Raw genomic sequence first — 21151 nt, 5'->3', positions numbered from 1 at the left:
CTTGCAAGAGCTCAAGCTCTCTTCCCCCCTGCATCTTTTCATCTTTGACCCATTGATCTACATTGCCTCTTTCCCCAATGCTTGCAAATGCCAAATCTCCTATTTAGCTCCATCACAACTATGGCAAAGTCCCTTGCCATGCCTCAACATCTACTAATCTTAACTCCCAAAGAAAAGGGATGTCAAGAAAATGTCAAAGATAATAGTTGAGTTGGAGAAATCTTCAAGTTAGAGGAGTACACACATAGGGGCACACCTTCTGCCCATTTCCCACGCACGTTGCTTGTATATTTCGAAAGATCCGTACCGCAATCTACCCATATTAATCATTTCATGGTGGTCCTCGTGCTCATTCTATCAATCACAGGGTGTGGACTGCTTTACCAACTACCTAATTTTGAAGGGTCCTAGCCATTTCCATAACATCACCTTACCTTTCATGCCACCTTGACAAGATGCCTACCATTAAGGCTACCCATATTTCCATTGATAAATCCCAAAACATACCAATTAACCTCACATGACAACTTCACCACCACCGACTAGGGTGATGTAAGCACGTTGATGTGTCAGGGGAGACCTCCCTCCATAGCTCATCTGAGCACACCACCGTGAGGAGGATACTATAACCATCACCACAACACCAGCAAAAGACCAAATCAAAGTACCAATCCACTCAGTTGATGTCCTTTGTCCTCTAGCTAACATAGTCAGACACCTAAACACTCTCCAAACCCTTCAAACTAATTCAACTGACTCCTCGAGCTGTCCTCCTAGGTCAATCTTGACCTCCAATAGCTTTGATCTTCACTTAAAAACCCTCAGTTGACCTTAGCTGACCTTAGCTGACCAAAAACACTCCCAGCTAACATAAACTGATCAGTTGTTGATTGAAAACTGAATCAAATAGCTGTTGCTAACCCCAGTCAGAAATATGTCTGCCAAGCTTCTTGAAAGTTCCTCTAGCCTTAGCTATTTTAAGAAACTTGCTTCAGAACCTCACAAGACCTGCCAACACACCCCTGTTGGCTTCTTGGTAACTGGATTCTGACCCAAAGTTCTATCCCAGTTGATTTAGTTCTTCTGAGTTAGACCTCAACACTCCACTATCCCTGACACCTCCAATCCCTCAAATACCTCAAATCTCACTAGGGCTCAACTCCACATACCCTAAGCTTCACATGACACCTTTCTGACCCTAGAACACCTTCCCCTTAAATTATGCAATTCTGATTGCTATACTGGCTGAATGAAGTTCTAAGTGTTAGACAATACCCAAAACCGATTCCTTTCAACCTAGAAAAAGCATATCTACCCTTGTACACCCTTAACTAATTCCTATTGATCCTCATCTGACCCAAACCACTATCTAGTCCCCGATCTATCCGGTTGACTTTTAAGAGATCTCTAATTGTCAGCCCAGCGTTCACATGTGTCAAAAAATATAAAATATATTCTTTTGACAACATCAGCTGACTAATCCAAACACACAGTTGACACCAGTTAACTCTAAGATCCCCTGCTGACTCCAAATTAAAGCTTCCTGACATAGACCTAACCTAGCAATCCCCAGATTCTCACTCGCACATGAGTTTCCTCAAAAATCTCAAACCAAACAACAAAAAGTAGAGCATAATCATTTCATCCATCCAAACACATAAGGAGCCTCTTGCATATAGATGATTAATGAGCCTGAGACATGGGGATTGAATAGAAAAGAGAGAAAACCATGAAACTAAGGGACCTCCACACAATTATACCTAACACAAACCCCTTCAAATTTGTATCTTCGACTCCACAAAACTAGTAGCAACAAAAAGAACTGCAGCTACACCCTACAGAGCAGGCTTCCACCTCAAACACCTCAGAGAATTATTGAGCAAAGCTTTGGACTGGTCCAAGTTCCAATAGAGTTGCTATTCCAAGAGGTCCTAGAACACCAACATCCTACAAGTCCCTCTATTACCTTAGCACCCTCCTCTGCGCCCTGCTCTACGCCCTGCTGGGCAGACCCAAACCTCCTCAAGCAAATCCCACGTCACATTCTTCCCAAAACAAAATAGTATTCAACAGTAAGCTACCACAGAGCTGCTACACAAAAAGACCCCTTGGCTCTCTCACAAAATTTATCTACAACAATGCTCTCACACCATGCCCCTATCACAACCCTTCTCCACTATTCTTCCCCACAACTATGTGCTTCTCTCTCCTCTCTGCTTCCCTGGCTTTCTTCGTTGACGTCTTCTCTATTTCGTATGCATACAAAATCTATTTCTTCATTTAGCTGGACTAACAATAGCCAGTTCTATTTAGAAGGCGGCCATGCAAAAACACTTATTTCCTAAGGTTCTAACCATACTCTACGCGCTTCTCTTGTCTCTATGGTATGGGTAGGCATATATTATTGGCATTAGCATTTGACACAAAAAACCTATCATATTTTGCAGAGCCCCCCCTTTGGTTAGAGCATTCATGCTCAACCACTTATTCTAGCCACAACTTCATTCAAGCACTACAACTGGCTCCAACTCCTATTGACTGATTTGTACCATCACAGTATTAGCATAATCCTCCACCTAGATCAAACGGGAAACAAGGGAGAAATTCAGGCATCTGTACCACATAATCTAGCCCTCCTATATCAAATGGCCCATACACCTCATTGCTTGCAGATAGGTTCTCGTCTATGTACACATGATCTTCCAAAGCATGCATGTGAACTTGGTTTTCTCCATCAAATCACCACATCATATAAGGCATTAGATCATGCGGTGCATCATCCAAAAAACAATCAACTAGATTGCCCTACAAGTCCAAAACACCATCCATAATTGGCGATGGCACATGATCTAAGAAGCCAAAAACAAGGTCATCTTATATATCACCCTCCACAAGCTTTTCAAGCACACCTTCCATCACTGCATCCTTAGTATTTTGCATGCACATAGTGTAAAGAATAGGACTCACAAACCCCTCCGATGCTTCATCCAAAATAGCAATCAAGTCTTCATCAACCTCTGGCTCATTTCCCTCCATATGAGACCCCCTATCCAAATCTTGTTATGTCTCAGCAAGACTCAACACCTAATGAGCATCATTCAAATCATCTTTCTAGCATACAGAAGAAGCATAGACATGCTTGGAATTATTATCAATACATACAAAATCCATTAGAGCATCATCCAAAATCGCATCAAGCTCAACATCAAACACATCACCAAAACTTTGCACTTGTTTCATCATACATTCATCACACATACCTTGGCCCAAATGCATACAAGTGACATCAAACTGTGAAGACTAATGACTCATAATCCCGGGAGACTCTCCTGACATTGCCTCATCTAACGATTTGTTTTGATCAGCTAGGATACCTGTATATCAACATCCTCATAACATGTGTATGATTCCATAGTCTCAAGATGCATCTCTTCTCCAACTTTCTCACTGATGTCATGACAACCACTCCTTGATGGCAATCTGACAACATTACTTGGCTTCCCATCTCCATGGGTGACTCTTCCTGTAGACACACACTAGGATCCTCTGACTCTACCGCTACACTAGACCCCATTCCAAACATGGTCTCACCACCATTGCTGTTGTTACCATCCTCATCAAAACAGTCAATAATACCACACACAACTCTCCTTTAGCACCCTTGCCATCCACTTACCAACTGGCTATCACACAGAGATTCCACACTGACATCCCTCCTGTCTAGGCATACATCACTGACCGCATCTTCTTTCCCCTCCATAGGAATAAATTCAAGCAAACCACTCACCTTATCAAGATCCTCAGCACCATATTCAGTTGACATATCATTACTGCTTTGGGATGATGACTCTCCAAAATCCGTGGATCCAAAATTCCCCATTTTACCTTGCATATCCTCAAACGTCATGCAAATGGAGGAATCCATGCTATTCTCTCGATGACTATGTCTTCTCTATCACTTCTACTAACATCTCGGGATGAATCAACCTGTTCATAAAGATCCTCTCGTGTGTCATGCATCATCTCTGTTGCCCTATGCATCCCACACTGCTTCTTGCTCCTCGTGGACTTGGCTTCTCGCCAAAGTGCATAATGTATAGCCCTAGCATAACTATCACACAGGGATGCCTAACAACTCTCAAAACCAAGCATCCTCATACCTCAACTAGAGGTTAGCAATCATCTCTCCATCACACTTCATGATAGTTATGAGATTTGTCCAAGCCTCTCTTTTGCCTCCATCCATTGAAAACTTGTGAATCAAAGCCTTGGATAATAGCTATCCTCCACATGATCTAGCAAATTAGAATACCAAAGAGCCGTAGGAGGATAGCTTCCATCTATCCTGCACATGATCTAGCAAAGTAGAATACCAAACAGCCACCGCAGGCCCTTTAATCCTCGATGCAAGGAACATCCCTTGAGCAATATCATTTCTAATCCCTGGATGTCTACACTCCCTCCTAACATGGTGAACAAATGCATGAACATCCTGAGACCCATGTCCGTAGTAAAAAACTTGTGGCTTCTCCATTAGCACAAACCTACCTAATATGAACAAAATGCGAATTGAAGGGTGCTTCAAAGCTCTCCTCAGTGGGGGCACCAAAATAATGATGTGTCCGGGGGAGACCTACCTCTATAGCTTATCCAAACACACCACCAATGAGGAGGATACTATAACCAGCACCACAACACCAACAAAACACCAAATCAAAGTACCAATCCACTCAGCTAATGTAGTCAGACACCTGAATACTCTCCAAACCCCTCAAAGTGATTCAACCGACTCCTCTAGCTATTCTCCTAGGTCAGTCCTGACCTCCAATAGCTCTGATCTTCTTAAAAACTCTCATCTGACCTTAGATGACCACTTGCTAACCAAAAACACTCCTAGATGAACAAACTGATTAGTTGTTATTTGCTAACTAAAAATTGAATCAGATAGCTGCTGTTAAACCCAGTCAAAAATTGTTGAGATATCGAGCTCGTCTAGTGAGGCGGTGGCCACTGATGACCCGCCTGGGGGATAGGCCCCACACTTACACCACTGGCATGGTTGGTGAGATCATGGGAGATATGCGGCCAGTGGGATGACAGGCTGTGTAACAGCCATTCTAGAGACTAGCATAGTTATAGCGCCAGCTCATTTAGTCGGGTTCACACTATAGAGAACCCGTGTATGTATTGGTTGAGTACCTTTCATATTATGTGTACTCTTATTCTTGTATATGGTGTGTTGAGTGTTGAGTAGTGGAGAAGAAGATTTTCAGCCTCTCACCTTGTGTGTTCTCTATTAGGGTTTTGTGAGTGTGTGTGTGTGCTTGCAAGAGCTCAAGCTCTCTTCCCCCCTGCATCTTTTCATGGTATCAGAGCCTGGTTCGTGCTAAGGGCTGAGCTGCAAGCAAGAGAACCACAGGAAGCGGTATGAGGGTAAGAGCTGCAACTACTCTTCCCTATTGTGTTGGTGACTACACCCTTGTCGGGAGCTCTACGGGAGGCACAAGCAAACGGTCTCTGATTGAGGAGCTTTCTTCGCGGGAGTAAAGCTATAGGACAACTATACAATCCTATCGGACTTCAATTTTCGGGCCGAAAACGCGTTTCGGGCGCGTCTGGACCTCCGTTTTTCAGAAAGCAAGCGATTTCGAGCACTGCGGGTAAGTCATCGATTCTCTGCAGAACTCTGTTTTAAGAACTACAAGAAGACAGATTGACTGTGCAGACACTGTGGGTGCTGCAAAGAGGTCTACAGTTGCCATTGGGTGTATGTATGCACATTGAAGTCACTGGTTGTGACATTTGAGAGTATTACAGTACCGCTGTGCAGAAAATACAGCAGTTTGTGCAAAAAAACCAGAGTGCAGTTTCTGGTAAAATTGTGTGTTTGACAAGATGTCTAATGATGGCATAACACAGATTGTGGCTGAGAAGCTGGATAAGAATAACTTCCATGCTTGGAGGTTTAGGTTGACGAATTTCCTGATGGGAAAAGGCTATTGGGACTACATTGAAGGTGAGCATGAAGAGGCACCGGAGATACCGGATATAAATCTGACTGCTGCAGATGTGAAAGAGTTTAAAGACTGGAACCAAGGAGCCAGGAAGGTTATGTATTGGCTCTCCATTAGTATACAGGACACCATGATTGGGCACATTCAGGATGCCAAGTCTCCCAAGGAGGCGTGGGACACCTTGGTAAAGCTCTATGAAACAAATACCAAGACACGTAAGATACAGTTGAAGAATGAACTTCATACTGTGGAGAAAAAGAGCATGTCTGTGAATGACTATGCGCTGAAGATAAAGGGTATTGTGGAATCCCTTGCATCTATTGGTGTGTCAGTAGATGATGATGACAAGGTGGAAGTCTGTCTACGTGGTCTCGGGCCACAGTACAAGGCGTTTAAGACGTCCATTCAGACTCGGGAAAACATTCCCAACTTTACAGATTTGGTGTCTATGATGATTATCGAAGAGAAGAGCTTGGGTGAAGATCAACAGTCTTCACAAAGCAAAAACAGTTCAGAACAACAGGCCTTCTACACGAGTTCAGGAAGAGGACGAGGTAGAGGAGGCCGTGGACGCGGTCAAGGAGGTGGCCGAACAGGTAATCAGAATTATGGCCAGCAGCAGCAGCAACAACAACAGTCCCAAAATCAACAACAACAACAACAACAACACGCAGGTGGAAGAGGCAAATTCAGAGGCAGGGGGAGTCAAAGAGGCCGTGGAAATTGGCAAAGGCAATATAATGATGCATGTGAATGCTATTATTGTGGTAAGCCTGGACATGTGCAGGCAGAATGTTATAAGAAGCAGGCTGACATGCAAAATGGGAAAGTGCAGCAAAACAACTATGCATCCTCAAGCAGAAATAATGAGGATAATGAAAGGTTGTTTGTTATGCAGCATGTCGTGAATGCCATGTCTGAAAATGTTGATGCAGCACAAAAAGATAATGTATGGTATGTGGATTCAGGCGCTGCGAACCACATGACGACTCATGGGGAGTGGTTCAAGGAGATGAAAAACCCAGAAAGACCAGGTTTTGTGGAAACAGGGGATGACACTGCTCATCCAATTGCCCACGTTGCAGATGTGCCATTGTCTATGCAGGATGGCGAAGTGAAGTACCTTGCAGATGTACTTCATCTACCGAACATAACAAAGAATCTGGTTTCAGTTGGCCAGATGATTGAGCAGGGTTTGCAGGTTCGGTTTAACCCTGATGGGTGTTATGTTGAAGATTTTAAAGACAAGTGCAGGTTGGTTGCAAAAGGCAACAGAGTGGGCAGAATGTTTACGTTGAATGTAGACATGCCTGAAATGAGTGCTGCAATGTTTGCAAATGATTCAGGAGTTGTTGCAGACACAGACATATGGCATAAAAGAATTGGACATGTAAATGTGCACAGATTGAAGTCTATGCAGACAAAAGGAATTGTGATGACAGGGCTGCCAAAATTTAAAGTGGAAGGTATGCATAAAATCTGTGAAGCATGCCAATTTGGGAAGCAAACAAAGCATGTGTTTCCACGTAACAGATATGTGAGCAGAAATGCACTAGATGTTGTGCATTCAGATGTATGGGGTCCTACGAAGACCATATCTATGGGAGGCTACAGGTATTATGTGACTTTCATTGATGACCACACAAGGAAAGTGTGGGTATATTTCATGAAAGAGAAGAGTGAGGTGTTCACTCACTTTCACAATTTCAGAGTTTTGGTTGAAAAGCAAACAGGAAAATATGTCAAGTGCTTAAGGTCAGATGGAGGGGGAGAATACTTCTCCAATGAGTTCTCTGAATTTTTGAAGAAGAATGGTATTCGGAGACAGTTCACATGCAGATACACTCCGCAGCAAAATGGAGTTGCTGAGCGAAAAAACAGGCACATTGCTGAGATTGCGCGAGCATTGATGGAAGAGAAGAATATGCCGCATTGCTATTGGGCTGAGGCTGTTTCTACAGCAGTATACATCATGAACAGGACTCCAACTGCACAGCCCCTGCTTTGCTGCTGAGTCCAAATTAAAGCTTCTTGACATAGAGCTGACCTAGCAATCCTTAGATCCTCACTCACACATGAATTTCTTGAACAATATCAAACCAAACAAAAAAAAAGTAGAGCATAATCATTTCATCCATCCAAAGACATAAGGACCCTCTTGCATATAGATGATTAATGAGCTTGCCTCAACAACCATGAGACATGGGGACTGAATAGAAAAGAGAGAAAACCATGAAACCAAGGGACCTCCACACGATTATCCCTAACAGAAACCCCCTATTCTTCCCCACAACTATGTGCTTTCTTCTTCTTCATCTTGTGCCACCAGTTTTGCTTATACCGTCTCTTGCTCTTTGGCTATCTTTTTGAAGCATTTGCCCTCTATATGTCCTAGCTTTTTGCAAAAGTTACATCTAATAGTTCTTTTCTCTTTTTCCTTTGCAAACATTGCTCTATCTAACCCAAAGGATATCACATTGCTCTTTATAGCCGTCTTCATACATGAGAACTGCATCGCTCTCATTATAACTCATTTCTCGAGCTACCCTTAGTACAATTAAGGTTCATAGAATTTTGAAACCTCTTCTTCTTTACTTGAAAGAAGCACAACTTTCTTGTCCTCCTCATCCACAACAACTCCTGAGCCAAAGAAATTGTTGTATTATGGAACCTAGATTGCTCAAATATTCTCCCAAAGTTTCTGTTTTCGTTCATTTTTAAGTGGAAGAATTTTTGCTTAAGAAAGACTTTCGAGTTAATAATTTTATTAACAAACAAGTTTTCCAACTTGTCCTATACCTCCTTTGAGCTTTTGGTGAAGTCCACGTGGTGAATCACGGGCTCGATGGGCGCACCATGGCACAATCATTCCACATACGACTCTTTTCCACTCCATCGCTTGGTCTAAAGTCCATGCTGTTGAGCACATTCCATACACCATCTCTCATCTCATCAAGAAATGCATCTCACCATGCATAAACGATGGAAGTGGGTAACTAGACGTGTAGCCCCGAGAAAGCATTTAACTCCATGACTCTAACGGCATCCTGGCAAACTTAGTCTGCGATGGCACGGGAAACAGAGGCGGCAGCATCGGGCAAGGCTGCTTGGGCAACGACGGCGACTGGGCGCTATAGGCAGAGCTGCGACGTCACCAACATCGGGGCAAGGGTTAGCTACAGGCGGGCGGCACTGTGCAGCGCAAGGTGGCAAGGCGGCGTGACCAGAGTCAAGGCAGATGGCGGGGCTTGTTCCGGTGAAGCCCTCGCGTCGATGGCAGCGCACAGAGGCGGCTGGTGGCGAGTGGCATCAGTGGTTGGTGACAGAAGCGGCTGCAGCTTGTGTGCAGAGGAATTTGGCGGGATCGAGGGGCAGTAATCGTTGTGTATCATGGCAAGGCGAAGGATGTTCTCTACTCCCAAGGTCTTGTGTTCAAGTCTTGGGGCCCTCGTTAGGTACCTACTCTTGATGGGTTGATTATAAGCATGTTAGGTACCTACCCTTGATGGGTTGATTATAAGCATGTACGATGGGTTCGCCAGCCCTCATCCCAGCGGGGCCGCCTCCACCTCACGGAGGCTGGGTGTGTTCGCCAGCCCTCATCCCGGCGGGGCCGCCTCCACCTCACAGAGGCTGGGTGTGTGTGTTTCCAAAATTTCCTGTACTTCAGGGGGGGGAAGAGAGAGAGATGACTGAGGACTCAATGTTTTGTTGGCTTCATTATTATTGGATTGCTCTCTTACACCAACTACATAGGTTTACAACTTTACCTTTTGACCCAAACCAATCAAACTCACAAACATACTCATGACACGTCACAGTTATCTTATCCAAATATAAGGGGTGTTCCCACGTAAACAACTGTTCTCACAACACACATAGGCTCCGAATCCTAATAATCTTTGTGTAGTATCAATACACTAAGCCCCTCCACAGCAAGAAACTTTGCCCTTGTAAGCAGCAAGAGTTAATGCACTGCAACACTTAATTTACACTGAAAACTGCAATGATGAAGAAGAACAAGTACACAAATCAAAACGACTTATAGCATATGCTTACAGTTCCATAATATGCATGTTCCAAACTCTCTCCAACCAGATCTTTGCCAACAAGGGCTCTATGGGAAGCAATCCCGCGCAACATTGTAGAAAAAGAAACTTGCAAGTCAAACACAATTAGATAATGGGGTGCTGATTTTCCATACCTTGTGCAATCTGTTTGTAATAGCAAAAAGCTGCAAAGTTACAAGGTGGGAACCTCCTAAAAGAGTGAAAAGTTACATGGTACAGGCCCATCTCCCACCAAAATAAGTTCGAAGGACCCATGTGAGACCTACTTCTTCGAAACGTAGGCATAGTATTGGGCCATTGGCACCACAAAAGCAATGACAAGCAAGCCCCCAACCACAGTTGTAAACTGGCCTCGCTTCTCCTCTGTCTCCTCTCTGGACTTGAAATTTGATTCCCTCTTGTTCTCTTGAAACTTCGGGCCTCCAGGATCTTCCAATCCATCTATAGCTGCAACAAGCCGCTTTGCGGTGCTGTAGAAGGCCTCATTGTACTTCTCATCAGTGGCTAGTACTGCAACCATAAACAGGGGTAGAAAACATCCATTGTAGCTCACATCATGGTGAAACAAGCGAGATACAACAGCTTAGCTAAGAGCATGAAAAATAGGGTAGCCCTGATTGATGGGGGGTGATGTCTGAGGTCCTATGTGCAGTGCACTTGAAAATGCGGAGCTAAAAAACATCTTCTTTTGGCAATCAACAGAGTGCATTTCGTGTGCAGTGTGAAGGAAGTATGTGTACACGGTACAGCCTTGGTGCCACAATCAATGACGAATCCAAAGAAATGCAGGAGATGTCAAGTGTCCTGAGTCCAATATGGGACCAGCTAGCAGCACTTGGGCAGGACAAACAAGTTGAAATCCAAGATCACTAAACATACCAGGTAAATTTTCGGCTACAACCGCTTCCAAGACCTGGTCTCCAACTGCTTTGATAAATGCAGGGCCTCCTGTGACTGCACCTTCCTTCTGGGTGGTTACAAGGAGGACCAACCCCTTGTTGTTGCCCTCCTCTAGGGTAGGGTACCACTTCTCGAGCAATTGATCAGAAAACTCAAAGATATCTGATTTGGTCTGCCAAGAAAGAAATAACAGAGAGTATTGAGGTAGGCATGATCAGTATACCATTAAGCTAATGCCACAAATCATATATGTAATTCTATGTACTACAAACGTATATCAATATGCCAGTTAGCTAATCAATGCTAAATTCAATGGCGCATTCTCAAAACAATGATCATAACTTAAGAGGGAGGTAAAGAGATGGGAATAACTTAATACGACTAGGATATGAGTTTGTCATTAAGCAGATGACAACTACTTTAACAGAGCATTCTTGCACTTAACTATTTTGAGTTTTAGGGGAGGATGAGGAGATGGATTTTTCCCTCATACAAGATTAGGAGATGGGGTTTCCCCTCACATTCTTGAGCTGAGGGGACTCTCTTGATTTTTGGGGTGTTAGGACGGGATGGTTTGTTTTGGAGCCAAAATGAACAGACGGGATTGTCCATGATTCCGAGGTTAGGACGCTTGCCTCTAATTGAAGACTAATTAAAGACTCAGAAATGTACCTGAGTCTCTCCAACAGAAAATTAAGAGGTGGGGTTGGTTCTCATTGGCGAAGGAAGATGGGTTTGGTCCTAATTCATAGAGCAGGAGATAAGTTTGTTCCTAATTCAAGGTTAAGAGATGAGGCTTTATACCGTTTTCAAGATTAGGAGATGGGTTTGGTCCTAATTCAAAGATTAAGAGATGGGTTTCGTCGTAATTCAAAGATTAAGAGAGAGGTTTGTTTCAACTTCAAGATTAAGAGACAGGTTTGGCTCTAGATGAAGATAAACGGACTACACACACACACACACAGAGAGAGAGAGAGAGAGAGAGTGTTAGGAGATGCATTGGTTGTCCATGATTCAAAGGATTTACTGACTGATTGACGAGGACAAGTGTTACCGTGAGCTTTCGAAGGGTAACGAAGTCGATGTGGAAGCCCTTGCGATCTTCCAAGTCGGAGAGTAAGCGATTGAGGTCCGATCGCGTAACTCTGTTGAGGACGCCTGCATCATCTGCGACATATGTGTTCTTGGGGGGGCCATCGTTGAGAAGGTTGAACTCTGTGGCATGGGCTAGATGGACGGGGGCCAGCTGAAGGGCCGCAGAGAGAGCCGCCGCAGCAAGGCCTTTCCCCGCCAGAGCAAAAAACCCTTCCGCAAAGCCCTCCCTAGAGCTGGCTATGGCGGACGCTCTTACCCCACTTCGCTTGCACACAAGCTGAGATGAAATAGAACAGCTTCCTTTGAGGCCTGCGTTTTTGGGCAGAAAGCTGGAGCACAATGAAGAAGAAGGGCATGATGGAGGCGAGAGTGTCGCCAAGGTCTCCATTGTAGATCTGCTAACGCTAATAGGTGTAAGTGAGCGTGAGCGTGCTTCATTGTTTGTGCAAAGATGAGATTTTTTCTCCTTTTGCTTGGATGGTGTTGGTGGATAGCATTTGGCCTTTGGATAACGCTTTTCACAACTTACATGCGAACCCCCCAATGGGAACACAAAGGTGGAAGCTACAAGGCCTTTGGTTAATATGGCAGGGCAGCTTTGGTTGCCCGCCCGCTCAATCTTGCTAATGTTCCGGAAACTCTTTTTAGTGAACCTTACATGAATCCTTTTGGCCCATGGTTGAGGAAGAAACTATCATTTAGAGTAGGTATTTTTTTATATTTTCTCCAAAATATAACTAAATCTATAAATTTTTGAAGAGGTTTTTTTCCTTCTTCCATAATTTTGAAAAGGTTTTCCTAAAGTTGAACAAGTTTTAGGCTAAGTGGAACCTATCTCGAACACTGTTACTGTCCAACCCAAGGAAAAAATAGGAGCTAATATGGGTTGGCCTTTAAAAAGTGTGAGAAAGTGGGGGACTATTTTACACCCCCAAAAAAATGTTTAAAAAACTTGCATAAAAGTACTAATTTTGAGTGAGTTACAAAGATAGATTTGTCTAAATTACAAATCGAAAGATTTACACAATATTTTAAACTTTCAAGTTCATATAATATACATTTGTTGCCAATCTATCTATATGTATATCATGACTCCACAACACTTACATGATCTCTCAATGCCAATCAAGTATAAAATGAGCTTGCCTCATCCAAGTGTTGGCCTATAGGCTTGTCTTGATAATTTTATCTCAACCACTAGGAACGGACATTGAATATATAAAAGTTTGCAACCATGATTAGCTAATGTTTCACCATAACTAGAATGATGATAGGAACAGACATTGAATATATAAAAGTTTGCAACCATGATAGCTAATCTTTCAACATAACTAGAATGATGATTGGTTTAAGATCTAGTTGGAAGAAGAGCTTATTTGTATGCTCCAAAAGGAGTTGATTCCGACAACTCCCAAAGGAGGTGATCCCCATAACTCCCAGAGGAGGTAGAATCAAATTGCATTTATGGTCAGACTTGTATCTAAGAGTGCTTGCTGGACTTGACCTCTCCAAGAGTGCTTGTTGGACTTGACCTCTCCTTGAGTGCTTATATCCAAGAGTGTTTATTGGACTTGACCTCTCCATGAGATTGAGTGAATACCTATCCTTATCCTATATCCACCAATAAACAACAATATCAATAATGACATATCGGAGATGTTATTTTTAATGATGGTTGTTATCAATCATGTATGCATATATGAGATAGGGTTCAAGTCTATCATTCATCAACTAGCTCCCCAAAGGTTGTCATGTGAAGATCTAGTCTCAACTCTAGTATACATTAGCCTTGACCTACTTAAACCATGGGCTACCCAATGATCATTTCACAAGAATAAATCTCTTTTCAATGTCCACTAGAACAATAGATATCTTGGATATATACCCTACTACTGGGGTAGACCATGAGAAGAATGCATGGAAGAGGATGAGCTTGAGCTCCTTGCAAGTAAACACACACACACACACAAGAGTAAGATAAGCACATAAGAGAGAAGGATGGCTGAATTTTCTTCTATTCTCTTCTCCTCTCTACAGCCATAACATATAAAAAGATAAGAGTAAGATAAGCACACAAGAGAGAGAGACAGATGGCTGAATTTTCTTCTATTCTCTTCTCCTCTCTATAACCATAACATATAAAGAGATACACACTATAAAGGAAAGTACTCCCCTACTATAACATACAAAGGTTGGTTCATCGACTACATGTGCTCATGCTATAAGCATGCCATAACACTATTACACCAAAGTGGCTGTCATACACAGCCTGTAAACCATTGGTGTCATATCACCCATTATCTTACGAACTGAGCCAGTGGCATGAGTGCGGAAATCTATCACCCAAGTGAGTCATCCATTATCAGCCTATAAACCATTAGTGGCATATCGCCCATTATCTCACCAACTGAACCAGTTGTCACATAGCCTGTAAACTGGTGGCATATCGCTCATTATCTCACCAACCAAGCCAGTGGCATAAGTGCGGAAGCTATCACCCAAGTGGGTCCTCCACTAGTTAAGCTCCATATCTCAACACTCCTCTCAAGCACTACACTCTAAGTACCATGGTAGCATCCCTGTACTCTCTACCTATGTACTTGACAAGGCAACTGTCGACTATTTCTTACTACTCCAACTCAAAAAGCAACACTCCCAAAAGAAAATAAAACAACACTGGTAGATCTCTTGTCTGAGACATTACAGCCCGGTTTTATATACCCATGTAGTTGTATCTCTCTACATAGAAAAGTCTTTCAATAGTGCATACCAGCTACTCATCTCATCAAAGACAATATCTCTACTTAGTCACAGCTCACGAGTGGTAGGTTATAGCATCTATAACTTTTTTACTCCAAAGTATTACTAATGAAGATGCATTTCTCGACCTTTGGATCCAACTTGATTCTCACTTCATCAAGAGCATGCATATATTCAATACATCCAAATACTTTTAAGTGAGACACATCTAGTTTCATGCCTACAAACTTATGTTCAGGCTTCATACCATGAACAGTTGTGCAGGAGTGAGGGTCCTTTTCATAATATAAATAACAATTGCAGTGGCAACGGCAACAAAACCTTGTTGTTGCTTCACCCTAAAAATAATATGGCATATTCTTTTCACACATCAAGATATGAGCAACTTCTATAATGTGCATGTTTTTTCTTTTTGCAACATGTTTGTACATGCATGTGAATTCTCTCTTGATTCTCGATTTTCTCAAGAAATCACTTCATTAGAGAAATATTATCCCCCATCATTCGATCTTAGGCATTTGATCTGCATACCTTTTTCCTTCTCAACAAAGTCTTTAAATCTTTGAAAGGGTATAAAAACCTCACTTTTCTCCTTCATAAAATAAATCCATGCTTTCCTGGTGTGATTCATCAATGAATGTAACATAGTACCTACAACTTGCAATTGTTACAATCTTGGTTGGTCCCCATACATGAGAATGCATAATATCCAATAGCCTTGCACTGACGTGCTTTTCATGTGAGAAAGTATGTTTGGCATGCTTACCAAGCTGGCATGTTATATATACTTTGTGTATATTAGCATCAACTTTAAACTTCGACAAACCTACACTAATATTTTGGACCTCTATAGACTTCAGTTGCTGTATATTCACATGACCAATGCGCTCTTGTGCCATATGTCAATATCTCCAATGACACATGTCCTCCTTTACCTCAAGCATATTAACATCCAAAGTAAATATCTTGCCATTTTCGTTACCCTTTGTAACCAAGTGGCACTGATTTTTGAAGTCTTTAACAAAGCACCCATGAGGATTGCTTGTAGACCCTGGTCAACAACCATATGTCCAACATAAACTAGGTTTTTCATAATATTAGAATATGAAGTACATCTACCAGGTACTTCATTTTGCTATCTTGCATAAACAATGGCACTTTACCAACATGTGTAATGGGGTGTGCAGTATCATCACTTGTTTCCACATACCCTGGTTTTTTCATTCTTTGCATATCTCTAGACTACTCACACTATGGTCATGTGGTTAGAAGCACTAGAATCTATATACTAAATATCTCCTGATCTTAACATAGCTCCTGCCATGGAATTGAGCATGTGATGTATCACAAACAGCTACTTACTTCTGTCATCACCCTATTTACTTAATAATGCATAGTTATCTTGTTGCAACTTTCCACTTTCTGCTTTCATAGTCCTTTGCAATGTGCCCTGGTTTTCCATATAAATAACACTCCATGTATTTTTATTTCTTTGCTAACAACCACCTCGCCTCTTCAACTCCCCTTGCCTTTAGAGTTGCCTCTTCTACGTGTGTGAGATTGATTTTCTTATCGTTGTTGTTCTTGTTATTTTTTATTTCTAAATCGACCATCACTGCGTCCTCTAGATGGCAATATTCCTCTACCTCTATTTGTATCTAAGTAGAAGGCCTGCTTATGTGAATTTTTGGAACCTCCCCCAGTATTCATCTCCTCATGGATGAGAAGAGCAATTAGTTTTTTAAAATCAGGAAAGTTCTCTCGAATTGCAAAGGAGGTCTGAAATTGACTATATTCCTTGCCAAGACCATTCAAGGTCAACCAATACCATATCATCATCATCTACTAGATCCAATAGAAGCAAAGTCATATGCAAACCCTTTAACCTTCACCGAGGAATCATTTACACCCATCTTTCCTATGGTCACATTATGCAACCCTTGCTTTGGCTGCATCTTTTGTGCTTGAGTTTTTGTACTGTATATCTTCACCAAGGTGTCCCAAGCCTTCTTAGGCATTTGTGTATCCTGTATATACATAATCATAGAGTTTTTCACACTGATGATATTGATTACATCACCTTTCTAACTCTTTCATGCCATGCTTTGTATGCATGCATCTACTGTGGGGTGAAATTTTCTTCATCAATCTTTGGCTCCTTTTCATCACCTAGATGAACTTCCAATATCCTTTTCCCATAAGGAAATCATGAAGCCTAGAAATTATTCTTGTCCAACTTCTCACTCACAATTTATGATAAGCTGTTAGTTATCTTTACCTATAGCAAGTGCTTGTAAAAGCTGTTAGATATCTTTACCTATAGGAAGTGCTTGTAAAAGATGTTAGATATCTTTACCTATAGCAAGTGCTTGTAAGAGCTTCTAAACTTACAATAGACCTACAATCTTAAACACAGCACAGTAGTACTGTAAATATGTTATCTTGCAATTATATATGGACTAGTCACACAAACATACATTCACCAACAACAACTTACAAATCTCAGATTCTCTGCATAGACTGCAACACCTATATTTTTGCGGCAACTTTGTACCGAACCAGAAATTGGGCATACACTGTCAAAATCTACACTTTTATAGAGTGCCTGCGAAAACTTGCATAACCAAAACGAGACTCAAAATGGCCTTGAGTCTAAATTCAAAAATCATTGAAGTCACATAGTATAATGCCCCTTTACTTTAGAGCAAAGGGGTACCTCAAGATGTGTTAGTGTACCTTACTATTGTGCCTGCCTGTTCGCTGCTCTTGCCTGTTTGCTGCTCTTGCCTAGTAGCTACTTGCAGAGATTTGCTTCCAAATCAAAGGGAAAGAAATGACAAAACTTAAAAATAGATGAACTAAATGACTATGAGAGTTACATAGGCTTGGGCGTAGCCAACCGTTCTCATAATTACAATATTTATGGTGTCATTTTATGACACTTATTGTGCTATCTCTCATATGTAACAGAGAGATGCTAAGTTAACCTCAAAATGGGATTAACATCTCCCCTATCTTATGCATATTCCATCCTCAGAATCTATTGCCATAGGGCATGCTGCCCTAGTGGTGTTTCCTAGTCTGGAGGATGTGAAGCATTCTTCAAAGAAAGTAGAGCATCCTCAAATTGCATGCCCTCATGGTTATAACTGTGCAAATAATCATCATGTATATCATGAGAAGTATGATAAGCTTGAGGAATCTCACGGCGGTGGTGTGGCGAGCGATTGCTAGATCTAGAATTTCTCTCCATGTATATATCGTTGTAAGCATAAATTGATGCTGTGATTTAAAGTGTCAAAATTACTATGCTCAAAATAAGAAAATGTAGTGTCTTGAAAAGACTTTTTGATGCCCTGGACTTATGTCCTCCAAATACAAATTTACTCAACCTGATTGAACCAATTGCAGTGCAGGTTTGTGGAAGAACACCAATCTTATTTTATCTTCTGTATAGAGAACTGTTTATCTTTATTTAAATTCTCATAATTTCATTTACAAACACCACAACAAACAGACCCATATTCTTGTGGATGGAGATTACTTATAACAGCTAAATACATGTTGAACTCCTACTTTGGAGAGAAGCAGCCTGAGTTTGTAAGTCATAAGATTTACAATCTTCAAATTTTCTAATTTTTAACATAAATGTAGTCAGTTTTTGAAAATAATATTTTCTTTATTGCAGATGCAAGAAGATAGTTTTGGCTCTGACTACGTCTATAGTTTCAGAGCCAATACACTTTTGAGGTTGCTACGACTTGCTTCTCCTATTCTTGCATCTCCTCCACTTCTAAACGAGCCAATATCCCCTTCCAATATTGATGTAAAAGTTGCTTCTCCTATTCCTGCATCTCCTCCACTTCTAAACGAGCCAATATCCCCTTCCAATATTGATGTAGAAGTGATTACTGGAGCAGAAAGATGATTTGAAATCTTTCAATGTAAATGATAACATTCTTGATGGGTTCCAGAAAGTTCAGGAGCAGCCTTCCAAAGTGCTTGAGGAGATGAAAATGGAAGATGAGCCTCTCCCACGAAATATGAAGTCTTCGGATGTAACTGAGGCGCAAAAGGAGAAGCCGAGGGAGAGCCATATCAACAAGGAGCCTTTATCTGAGTCTTTGGACCAAAGCCAGGCTCAGCTTGAGCTAGAATCCCAAATATAGGCATATTTGTACATCTATAGATATACCCTCCTCTGTACATCTGAGAACAACAACAGTAAATGCAAATATAAATGCAAATACTCTTTCTCAATGGATCACTTTTTGGTTTGAAAATGTTAAGAATTCTATAATGCTTTTACTGTCTGGTAAAAGTATACATGAATTGTCTATTGTACCTGAGTTCAAGATGATTGAACTATCTGAATTGTTCTGCTTGCAATATCTCTACATTGTATCTTTTGCTTTCTCTTCTTTGCAGTATCTGAAACAAAATCACAGTTTGAAAATGAGATGTCTACATTTTTTGAATTAAAATTTTGATAAAACAATTTTGCTAATCTTGAATGAGTACTTTAGGAAACTCAGTTTACCTTTTTGTTGTTTAAAATGAATGAAAATCCCATGCAGACACTCCCTTCAGTCTCGTTTATAATGTCATTCCGTAATCGAGAGAGTGCGCAGTATCTTCCAAGTGTGATGGATGCTATTAAAATGCCATTCTCGACAACAACATCTATATCAATAATATCATTTTCTAGACATGAAGAGCTCTGATCTTGTTCCATTGGTACTAGTTGTGTACCTATCATCCTGTTTCATTTATAGTAAAATGAGAAAATAAAATTCTGGGAGGCAAACATGTACTTGAGATTGATTGTGTCATGGACAACCTCACAATACATAGTATTGGCCATAATTTTATCCCAACCATCATCCAAAAATTTTGGAATGTCATCACAGCCTTTTGCTTTAAAAGAAAACATAGTCTTACAAACTCTGATTGAATATTCTTGAAAAATATCTATGAAAACATTGACAGGCATAAAAACTGTGATTTTGACTATTCTTGTTGCAATATTTGGTTTCAATGAATGCTGCACTTCTACATATAGTTTGGCTCTATATGCCTCTATTATACTTCCATCGGGAACAGGCCAGTCTATTATATTCCATTCCAAAAAATCTTGCCTTTGCAATATGCCATAAGAATGAGCATGGTCCAATAGCTGGTAGAAGTGATCACAGAACAAATTACCCGCTTTAGCAAAGTCTCTTATAGATCTACCTTTGTACTGTAGCTCTCCTACCGCGCCATGTACGACATTGAAGAATCCTAAAATGCATTCCACTGGTTGCCACTCCTCGTATGATGAAGGATATAGATCTGAAACATTCAAAAAGATCATCTCAGTTATAAAGGGAGAAACAATTGTGCCTTGAAAATAATTTAACTTATATTATGTGTTTACAATTTGGTCTATGATGTGGAAGATAAGCTGGATATTCTCGCAATTGAAGTTCTCGATGCATATAAACATGCTGCACCAAAATCTCTTTTACGCATCTTCTGCCTTCTTTCACTCTAAAACCTTTTACTCTGCCTTTCCAGGATGTCAAGAAAGTACTCGTTGATTGTTGCTTTTTGCTCTTCTTCCTGATCCTCTTGGGTTGCATTAGTACCCAAGCTCCTTTTCCCACTTCGAACATTTTCCAACTAGCATTTGCTGTTACAATATTGGAAACCTCTATGCTTGAAATCTGTGCGATAGACCTTCGTGGCAAAGATATGTTTCGTACATCAACAGAGTCTTCACCATCTAAACCCACCGAACGTTTTCTAATGCCGCGTCCATTGTTTCTGGGTGCCATCTCAGGCTCCGAATCTAACACCCCTAATAGAAACCAACACAAAAGAAAGATAGTATGATGTTAGATTTCAATTAATCTAACATTCTAGGTAATGCAGATCGACTTAAAAGAAAGAACAAAAAGATATCCAGGTGAAATGTTGAAGAGAGCAAATTACAACAAAGCTATGGCAAGGAGGGATGCTTGTCTCGAAGATGGAATAGTCCCTCGAAAGTCTGAGAAGAAAGGAAATTAGATTGTCGCGAGTGGGAAGTTTCAAACAGACTCTTACACTCAAAGATGGACTAAAATCTCATGATAGAGACATGCTGGAGAAGAGAATCAAAAACAAATCTCCCTATTCAACTCGCACGCTTCTGCCACCATAAAGTACTGTTCTATTTTCTATTTTTCACTCTTTTTTTGTGGGTTTTCTACGTTACGTTGGCCTTCTCCTGATTGGTTGCGAGACATTTTCTCCAAACCCTAAAGGCCCTAAAATGAGCTCTCCTTT

The 21151-nt window shown here is 41.2% G+C and overlaps 1 protein-coding gene across 1 annotated transcript; it reads right to left on the bottom strand.

Moving 5' to 3' along the window:
* Positions 1-10030: 10030 nt before the first annotated feature.
* On the bottom strand, positions 10031-12533 carry LOC147635023 (UPF0603 protein At1g54780, chloroplastic-like). The gene is made up of 3 exons (XM_086804274.1): positions 12039-12533; positions 10964-11156; positions 10031-10594 (listed from the first exon to the last, which is right to left on the bottom strand). Exons 1-3 carry the CDS (start codon positions 12465-12467, stop codon positions 10347-10349), a joined length of 870 nt encoding a protein of 289 aa, XP_086660400.1. The 5' UTR covers positions 12468-12533; the 3' UTR covers positions 10031-10346.
* Between the last annotated feature and the right edge of the window lie 8618 nt (positions 12534-21151).

The sequence above is a fragment of the Cibotium barometz genome, chromosome 10, assembly GCF_041138505.1.
Source record: "Cibotium barometz isolate CiBa-2024 chromosome 10, ASM4113850v1, whole genome shotgun sequence".
NCBI classification, from domain to species: Eukaryota; Viridiplantae; Streptophyta; class Polypodiopsida; order Cyatheales; family Cibotiaceae; genus Cibotium; species Cibotium barometz.
This window is presented reverse-complemented; position numbering and strand designations above follow the sequence as displayed.